The following is a 9,743-nucleotide window of genomic DNA, read 5'->3' as shown; positions in this document are numbered from 1 at the left end:
ATTTTGATCACTCAGTTATTCAAATTAAATTCCAAAATATTGACGTATCTAAAATATGAGGCATGTCTCAAACCATCACTACAAGTAGTTGCAGACTTAAATGATGCAACTATAGATCTCAATGCTACAATTATCAAATTTTGTATTGAAAAGCATCAGTTAATTAATGTACTTGTAGATGGAAGATCCAGCATTAATATCATGGCAAATTATATCAGCAAGTTACTTAGTCTCCTTCAATTTAAAGTAACTTCATTTATACTTTATATAATAACAATGCTTGAATTAAGCTTCTTGAGATATTATGAAACATAATCATTATGATCCAAGAGATTTAAGCACCAACTATCTTTTCAATGATCCAGATGCCTGGAAAGAGTCTCTTCTATGTCATCTTAAATAGACCATGGTTATAAGAAATAAACGCATCTCATAATTGATTCAGCAATAAAATCACTATTTACCACCAATATCAATAAGCACATATTTATGTCAATAGATGTATTACTTAAGAAAAAACCTCAAAAACTTAATAAATTACATGCAATGATTAGACCTCTAGATTATACTAAGATCAGGAAGTGCTAGTATTTGCACTAGAGCCCCACTTGACTCTTATTACAGAAATGAATATCTATGAAATTCATTATTAAGCTTCAAGACTATCTTATCATTAATGAACAATTGACATATACTAAATTTGAAGAAAAAATGATCATAAGATGGTTGTATAATTTTAATATATATATATATATATATATATATATATTAACATTCTAACATCCTTGGAATCTAATTACATTAAAATAAATGTTGATACATCTAATGACATAAAAACCATTTTGATTGTATTGTTTCATGAATATCAAGACATATTTTTTTGGTCACACAAGGATTTGAGAAAAATACCTATAGAGATAGCATAGCATCAAATCAATTTTATCCTTAATGTTATACCAATTTAATAGAAGTAATATCAAATGAATCCTAACTAGGCACAAATTATAAAGTAAGATCTACATAAACTCCTACAAGCCAAATTTATTTTACTTGTGGATTCTCACCTTTGGTTGTCACCTATGGTAATCATCTTCAAAAAATCAAGAATTCAAAAAAAAATTATAGATTTTTAGAAGCTAAATGCCATTATAAAAAATGATCATTATTGTTTCACATTTATAGAATTAGTATTGGCAAGATAGCATGTCATAATATGTATAGCTTTATTGATTCCTTCTCAAGATACAACCAAGTAGCCATGGTATTAAAGGAAATATATATATATATATATATATATATATATCTTTTTCCATAGAATGGAGATCATTCTAGTTTAAATAAATATTATTTAGTTCAAAAAATGTACCAATGATGTTCCAGTGAATGATGGTGTTTGCTTTTAAGCCATATCTTAAGATATTCTTTAAAATACACCTTAATAATAGGATCATCTATGGACTTGAAAAACAACATATTCAAAAATTATAGCAAATCTTTGAAGCCTATAAAAATTATAGTATCAACCTCAATGTGGATAAATGCATGTTTTTGTTTTTCTTCACACTTATATTTGGATATATTATTTGTTCTTTGAGCAAGTTACCAAACCTAGTGAAAATCAAATAAATCCAAAACATATCCAAGTCTCGCAATGAAAAAGGAGTACAAAGTGAACTCAAGATTGCTGAGTTCAACATGAATTTTATAAATAAAAAAAAAAAAAAAAAAAAAAAAAATGGCTTATCTAATCTCTTCCATATCAGAATTCAATAAAATCAAGTATAAGTATGAGCTTCATCAGAATTCAATAGTTGGTGATGCTTTCAAAGAAGTCAAATGCATATATATAAATCATCTAATATTATTGGCACCTAATTGTCATATATTTCAATGTATCTAATGTCATTGTCAAAGTGATGGTCGTACAAAACCACATGGAAAAAACAAATCAACTAGTATCATATGCAAGCTAAAAATTAAACACATCAAAAAAAAAATATTTGACCACAAAAAGTAAAGCCTTATCAATGGTCTATGCAATGAAGAAATACAAGCACTATTTTTTTAGAAATAGATTTTAGTTTGTTTTTGACCATCACTTGCTACTTCGTTTAATAAATCAACTTATGATTATTAGCTAATAAAAAGAATAATATTGCTTATAGAATATGACTTTGAAGTTGTTTATATGTCCAAAAAACATAATGTAATTGCAAATTATTTCTCAAGAATATATCTTGATTGAAATAATCTTTAATCAAAGCACACATTTTATAAATAAGGTCATAGAATAACACATAGACATATTCATAATCAAGCATTGTGCATCCATGACATATTATTCTCAAAAAAATGGACTTGTTGAATCTACTTATAAAACCATTATTAATATGTTATATTATTTTATTTATAAGAATAAAGCAAACTAGGATGAGTATTTACTTATTATCTTTTAGGCCCATTATATTGCATATATAATGACTCAAAAAATTATTTCAATATTGACATATTTTGAAAAGAATGGGATATCACGGATGAATTGTAGTCAATAATGACACGTGATTTGTATAGCAAATAAAGCACTCCTTTATAACTACCAAATGAGTCCACATTGAAAAGAATCCATCAAATATTTTTCGAGCTATGACCAATCTAATTTGGAGTAGTATTAAAATAATTTTTTGAGTGTGATGTCTAATTTTTGGATTTTATCAATTATTCAATATTACAACATTCTATCATCATTAGATTTACTTTGATAATATTATTACTAATCTAATGACATCATTAATACTTACCAACACTTATAAAAGCACACATTCCAAATTCTTGATATGGACATATTTCAAATTACTACATTCCAAATTACCATATTCTGAATTCTTGGCATGGATATATTCCAAATTACCACATTCTAGGACATTCTAGAATCTTTTGTAAATTTTTAGAACCTTCTAGATACTTGTAGAATCTTCCACAATCTTTTAGAAAGTTTTATGGACTTCTAGAAGCATCTTTAGACTTTTCAAAGCTTCTTTAGACTTCTAAAAACTTCCATAGAAACTACCATAGACTTTTGTAACTTTCATTATAGTATAAATAAGAGTCTTTGGAACTGCTTTTACTATCAATATCATTCTTTGTCTTTAATCTTGACATATTTCTTTATCAGATTCTTATGTCCTTAAAAATTCCTTGAATAACCATCAGATCCATTTTTTGCTCTCTCCAAGACAACATCACCTTTGCTCTTCTTCATTTTCAAAAATCTTATAGCCAAATTGCTTTGGAACTTAACTGTACTAAAGCTACTATCTCTAGGCTAGTAAAAAATATCACTTTTAATAGGAAGAATCTTAAATTAGGCAGACCAAAGAAGCTCACTATAGTAGATGAAAGAGCAACCATTTGCCAAATCAACATTGAGAAGGCTAAAAATGTTGTTGAAATTACTAAAAACCTTAACAATATTATGAGTAATCCTATGTCAACTCAAACTATTTGAAATATTTTCAAGAAATGGAATATGAAAGCCGTGGTGAAGAAAAAAAAAAAAAAAAAAAAAAAAAAAAAACTCCACTATTATCTACCCGCTATCGGAAATAATACTTGAACTTTACTTTGAAGTATAAAGAATGGACTGTAGAGGCTTGAAAGAAGGTTATTTAGTCAAATAAGACAAAAATCAATAGATTTAGGTGAGATGGTAGGAAGTGGGTGTAAAAACAAAAAGGTTGGTCCTTGCTTGACAAGAAGATTCAAAAAACAAATAAACATAGAAGTAGAAATATAATCGTATGGGGTTGTATGGGATAAAATGGAATTAAGAGGATGGCAGAGGTTGAAAGGAGGATGGATGCTAAGCAATTTGTAGAAATTCTTGAAAAAAACCTACTCCCTAGAATTGAAGAATCTAACATTTTTTAGGATGAGGTGATTTTTTAACAAGATACTGACTCCAAGCATAATTCAAAACTAGCATAGAAGTAGTTTGATCATCATATAATTAAAGTAATGAATTGGCCTACTTAGTCTTTTGATCTTAATTCCATTGAACATCTTTGGCAGCACCTTAAATACCAGCTCAACACCTAGAAAATAAAACCAAAGAGAATTTGAGAATTATAGAAAAGAATAGCTGAGGAATGGAATAATATTGAAGCAGTTTTATGCCAAAAGTTAATAGAAAATATGCCTAGGAGGTTGGAAGCAATTATTAAGGCCAAAGGAGGTCCTACAAAGTACTGATATGTAATTGGATACCACATTCAAAAAAAATATTTCAATATTGTTCCAAATTTGATTGATCATAGCTTTACAATTACTCGATCGGTTTCTTTTCAATTTAGATTCATTTGATAGTTGTAAAAGAGTACTTTATTTGTTATATTAACCAAGTGTCATTATTCACTACAATTCATCTACAATACACTATTCTTTCCAAAATATGTCAATATTGAATAATTTTTGAATCACTACAAAACTGTAATGAAACACTCATCAAAAAAAGACCAAAGAGGATGCCAAGAGTAAACAATAGTATGAGAAGTATAAGAAGTAATCCAAGTAAAAGAAATCTTGTACCAACATTGATGTCTATACCATCTCAGTTGACTTATGGCACCACAGTCTTCAAGAAATGACTTGAGAAGTGACAATCTATGAAATCCAATTGCAATACAAAATCCTATACCAAAGAATACACGTATTAATAATATTAGCCAGCAAATAAAGCAAGAAGTCACAATATTATAAAGACTACGCCGAGAATACAATCTGAGAATATTACAAAATCAACAAAATATTACAATTACAAATCAACCAATTGAACTAAGAAGTAATCCACATGCATAACACTCCTTAGATATCTACAAACATCTTAGATATAGACAATGCACAACACAAGGTAGAAAGCTTGTGGTTCCAATTCAAGGAAAAAAACCATGCTATTCTCTAACAACATGACAAACTTATAGTACTCAAGTATGATCAAACTACTATGGATGGCAAGTTACAAGAGCTATAAGACAAACTTCAAGTAGCACGACATAAACAAGGAATCCTTAAAGCCTTGAAAAATACCTCCTAAATTTGGATTAAAATTTCTAAGTCTTCAAAACCATGTTAAGCAAGGCTCAAGCGATATTTAAATCCACAATCAATGAACCATGTACATAGCTCAAAGATACAACATGAGGAATGAGTATCAGAAGTAGAGAAAATCCACCCACATTGATAAAGCAAGCTTGAAACAAATTCAATCTTGACTACAACCAACCTGAAGATGACAAAAGAATGTTTAATACTTGACACACAGTCAACCACTCAGACAATCCCACATTCGAAGCAACCTTACAAAGATATAAATTTATCTCATGTATTTCCTGAACACATGGTCAATCATAAAGACCAATTGTACATCTTAAATAGTATGTTTGACCATAATTTTGACTTACTTAACGTGAGTAGCTACCAATTAGGTAACCACACTTGCCTATAATGGTATTATTGACTTGAAGAGCTTATACATGCCCACAGATATTACCCACCAAAGTACCCTAATGGCACTACATCAAAGTAGTAAGCAAGGAGATAAGATGCTATTACAAGGACGTTGTAGTAGAAGGATGTTTAAGTGTTAGGAAAAGGACAATGAGGTAATTGAGAATTAGTACAATATTTAGTGGGTCTTGTGCAAAGGCACCACAAGTTAGATAGTGTTAGGCTGGAAATTATGTAATTTTGACTAAATGATAAGTTGGGTCTTATTTCTTTTCCAATCATCATGTATGACATATTTGGTCTTACAAGGTCGTGTCCCATGCTTGCCTATAACCCTAAAAGCACAAATAACATAGATAGCAAAATTAAGTGCCACACTTCTTGATTTTGTAAAAAGAGGATTCTTGATTGTATAATCCACCACTAATCGGAATTAGGTTAGCCTAAATGTCAAATTTGGGTCAAAGAAACTCTTCAGCTAAAACATTTGTATGAATTCACTTTTTGAGTTAAATTGTGTAAAAACACCTAAAATCCTCTTGATATCTATTTCATTGCATGGGAATATTTTATTTTTATTCTTACTACATCAGGGGTCACGTAAGATCTCTGAAGCAGGCAAAGAACAGCAGGGCTGCTGAGTACTCCGGCATCCCTTGCTGACTCCACATGCATGAGCGATTCGGGCTTCATTAATCTGTTGACGGTTGAAGCGGAATTTTCTTGTGTATTAACTGCATTTTCAACACCAAAAAACTTTCTTCGCATCGGATAAAATTGAGATGAATTCCCCGGAATTGTTTTATCAAACCTTTAGATTTTGTTTAAATTTGAAACTTTTGAGATCCTCAACAGTTGCAGATCTGCCAACATGGCTCATCAGCATAGATGTAATCACAACTCCTAAATCCTATTGATAAATTTTGCTTAATGCACTTACCAAATAAAATCCAATAAAAAGCCTGAATGGTGACCATTGCAAATGACAATCCTTACAGAATGGAGCTCTTAAAACTTTGGGCAAGTCTAAGATACCACCAGCATAAACCTAACCTCCATTCGGCCGAAGAAATATGCACATTAGGTCAAAGTAGAATTAAAATCCATTTTGCGGTAGAACCTTCAATTCTTTATGGAAATTAATTTGTAGAGCCTGTCGCATCAACAACGCTCAACGTCTGAAACTAAAAATAGTATTAACACGACCACGAAACTGACTTAATACCTGAAGCGCATGGCTGACAAAATTGAACACTCACACAGCTCGTCATCTTACACTGGTAAAGATCCCTTTCTACAATTTTCTGCGGACTCGATGTCAAAGCGAAATCTCACTCAACACCGCAGTCTCACGAGCTGAAATTCATGGGGAACAAGACAATTTCATGTACAATGCCCAGTAACTACAGTAGAAGACGCTCTGCAAACTATAATCTCAGTAGCATTACTAAGCTCAAAGCCATCCATTGAAACTTCCACCCCATGCATGCTCTGCGCTCAGCACCATCTGCACTGCACTGCACACAACAACCAAACCTTATTAAGCACTCCGCAAACCACAAACATTATAAACGGAATGTTCCTGGAATCACCACCAGTCATCCTTGCACCAACTAATCTACTGGGCAAGATAAACGGCTCAACCACTCCAACACCAAACCTGTTAACCACATGGAATGCTCTTACATCGACGTCGCCGCACACGAAGTCAAAACCAAACAAGCAGACTGATTTAGCTCATGCACAAACTTACAATGCAGCAGATTTCTGCAATGACACGACCAAATGTTAATCATGACACATGATGAAGTAATTCGACACAGGCTTGCGCACCTAGGCTGGTCCAAGACTGATAAGTTCTCCTGCTCATTCAGAGGTCGTGGGAGACTCTTTTTCAAGAGTAATCAAGGAAACTGGGGATGAGGCGAACGACGTGCAGGGAGCCCACCAGCATACCCGGTGCATTCTCCGAAGCCCCGACCATTCACAACCTAAATTAAACCCCCTTCCGCTACCTTTCTTCTCCTGCTATTCTAATATTCCCCAACAATCACTATGTGGTCCCAAGTTGCCAATATTAAACCCAGACTGACAGGGCGCTCCACATTCTTCATATTTGCCAGGTACAAAACCCTTCATAATCCCGTCTTGTTGCAGGATCTCCGCTCACACTAAGTCTAAACTAAACTGCCAAACCATACGGTAGATGAAGGACAAGCGCTCCCAATCAGGAACATTCGTGTCGTCACTGAGCAAATCGCCGTGTCCATTCGGATGCCGTTTTGTCGTGGGCAGGTCTGTCGCTTAGGTACTGCTGGGCAATGCTCCCCACAAGCGGATCATCTGAAACTCCGTCCCCCGAACCGTTTTAGAATTTCTCCAACACCCTACCAAGACACTTCAATCACCCACAACCCTAAAGTATAACACCCTACTTCGATAGAAATGCTAGACCTAGAGTGGCAAAAACATTTTGCAGGGATGAGTCAGCCATTTTACAACCTATGGGCATAGCATTCCAGTCACGAACTGTCCAACGGATACAATACGAATGATGTAAGGTGGTCTCATGAGAAAAAACTGACACAAAGTACATCCGCCTAATCACATCACGTGTCAAAAATGTTCAGCATGACGCCAACAAAATTCCCATGCGCAGCACAACGACGCATCAGATGCGCGTTTCACACAAATTATGGGTACTCAGGACACCATGAACCACCCTGACCCACACCACTATATCGGTCATTTCTACACATCTTACGTGGATTGGCATCTGTCAGCAAAGAGCAGATAGACAGCAGCACGTTGGAAACGGTCAGAGCCGGGCTCCAATTCTCTTTAAGGATGTCCAAACAGATTTGCCCGTTGTTGTTGATGTTGCAGTGATAAATGCGCGTTCTGAACAGCACCTGCCAAACACAAGGCTTTCGTTCAGCACTTATCGTACCATACCAGACTACAGTATGCACAGTCTCGAGCACATCGCAGCCGTTGTATTTACTGCATCCTCAAATTGAAGCACACCGAGATCTCGCTCACAATCTCCAATTTGGGGCTAACAAGGGCTCGTACGCAGAGAAAGAACTCAACCCTAACAACTCCGCCTAATTCTCCAACGCTACTGTACGTTCTTACCTCACGGACAGTTCCCTAACAGAAACGTCCAAAACATCACCACGGCTCTTGACCTCCTCAATATTAGTCAATCGCGTACACAAAATCAGAAAAGAAAATAAGAAAATAAACGCTCAAGCTCAATGACCCCAGCCTAAAAATACAGACACCAAGGATCGGAGAGTCGTGCTCACCTTTGGAGGTTTGAAGGGGTAGTCGCTTGGAAAGTTGATGTCCAGAAAGAACACTCCCCCATGGTACGGCGAATCTGGCGCAGGCCAAAACCAAATCCACACATCAGTGCACTCTTCCTCTCACTGGAGAGAAACAGGGGCAACCACCTTGCAAACGAGGTGCAGCAGCAACACCACCTACCGAAAAAAAAAAAAAAAAAAAAAAAAAAATCACAGGGCGATGTCAGGCAGGCGCCATGCCCAAACATGGCGCGGACGGTACCAGTCGGCCCCATGATGGTGGATACCCATTCGTAGAGATTGTCGCCTTTGGGGCCAGCAGAGCAATTGGGCGGTGGATCCACAGTGATATCCGCCAACTCCTTCTGAATCCGCTTGGCGGAAGCTGTGAGCGACTTCATGGAAGTGTTGGGCGATGTCATCCCCTGCCTGCCACTGCCGCGCTCCCTCGCCTCCTCCTCCTGGTGCTACAAATCCGACCTCCACTGGCCTGCCTGCCTGCCTGCCTGCCTTCGCCGTGTCGGCAGGATGCAGAGTGTGGGTAGGCGCTACGAGCGAGAGCAAGAAGGGAGGCAGAGGGCGAGAGAGGAGCGAAGGAACAGGAAGCAGAGATGGGATGGCAATGGCGAAGAGGGAAGGGAGTGAGGAGGAGGAGGAGGGCTGGGAGGGAGGGGAATTGCAGGCTGGGAGGGCTGGAGGGAGAGGGGCAGCAGGGAATGAATGAGGGGAATGGGGAAGGAGAGTTAGAGAGAGAGGGACTGGGACTGGGGCTGATGCCTGGGCATATGGGCTATGATGGCCTCGTCGCAGGGGCAGCAGCAATGGGGCCAACTTGGCATCCATCCATCCATCCATCCATCCATCCCTGCTGTGCAGCATCATAAAGGCCGGGTCCCCCCGCCAGCACCTGGGACCGGGCTGCCATTCCTC

General features: G+C 36.2%; 1 protein-coding gene and 1 long non-coding RNA gene across 4 annotated transcripts; both read right to left on the bottom strand.

The window, feature by feature from the left end:
- Window positions 1-6,039: 6,039 nt before the first annotated feature.
- LOC149986343 (uncharacterized) lies at window positions 6,040-6,557 on the bottom strand. Its single transcript, XR_016500471.1, has 2 exons — window positions 6,443-6,557; window positions 6,040-6,236 (listed from the first exon to the last, which is right to left on the bottom strand). It is a non-coding gene; the product is annotated as an uncharacterized LOC149986343 (long non-coding RNA).
- Window positions 6,558-6,593: 36 nt separating this feature from the next.
- On the bottom strand, window positions 6,594-9,520 carry LOC112276940 (uncharacterized). Of its 3 annotated transcripts, none has more exons than XM_024508765.3 (5): window positions 9,076-9,520; window positions 8,814-8,887; window positions 8,267-8,414; window positions 7,336-7,851; window positions 6,594-7,019 (listed from the first exon to the last, which is right to left on the bottom strand). In XM_024508765.3, exons 1-4 carry the CDS (start codon window positions 9,233-9,235, stop codon window positions 7,748-7,750), a joined length of 486 nt encoding a protein of 161 aa, XP_024364533.1. In that variant the 5' UTR covers window positions 9,236-9,520; the 3' UTR covers window positions 6,594-7,019; window positions 7,336-7,747. The 3 variants fall into 3 exon arrangements, with proteins under 3 accessions (XP_024364533.1, XP_024364535.1, XP_090103014.1); XM_024508767.3 differs by having other exon boundaries at window positions 7,336-7,845; XM_090246888.1 differs by having other exon boundaries at window positions 6,594-7,014; window positions 7,336-7,845.
- Window positions 9,521-9,743: the final 223 nt, after the last annotated feature.

This window comes from Physcomitrium patens, chromosome 24, assembly GCF_059467195.1.
Source record: "Physcomitrium patens ecotype Gransden chromosome 24, ASM5946719v1, whole genome shotgun sequence".
NCBI lineage: Eukaryota > Viridiplantae > Streptophyta > Bryopsida > Funariales > Funariaceae > Physcomitrium > Physcomitrium patens.
The sequence above is the reverse complement of the archived record's forward strand: the minus strand, read 5'-3'. Positions and strand labels throughout refer to the sequence as shown.

Bases quoted from the DNA above. Each gene is read 5' to 3' on its own strand.
- LOC112276940 (XM_024508765.3), bottom strand. From the start codon at position 9,235: ATGACATCGCCCAACACTTCCATGAAGTCGCTCACAGCTTCCGCCAAG. The intron at 8,888-9,075 runs GTACCGTCCGCG...GGCCTGCGCCAG, and splicing joins CACCATCATGGGGCCGACTG to ATTCGCCGTACCATGGGGGA. The intron at 7,852-8,266 runs GTAAGATGTGTA...CGGGGGACGGAG, and splicing joins GCTGACAGATGCCAATCCAC to TTTCAGATGATCCGCTTGTG.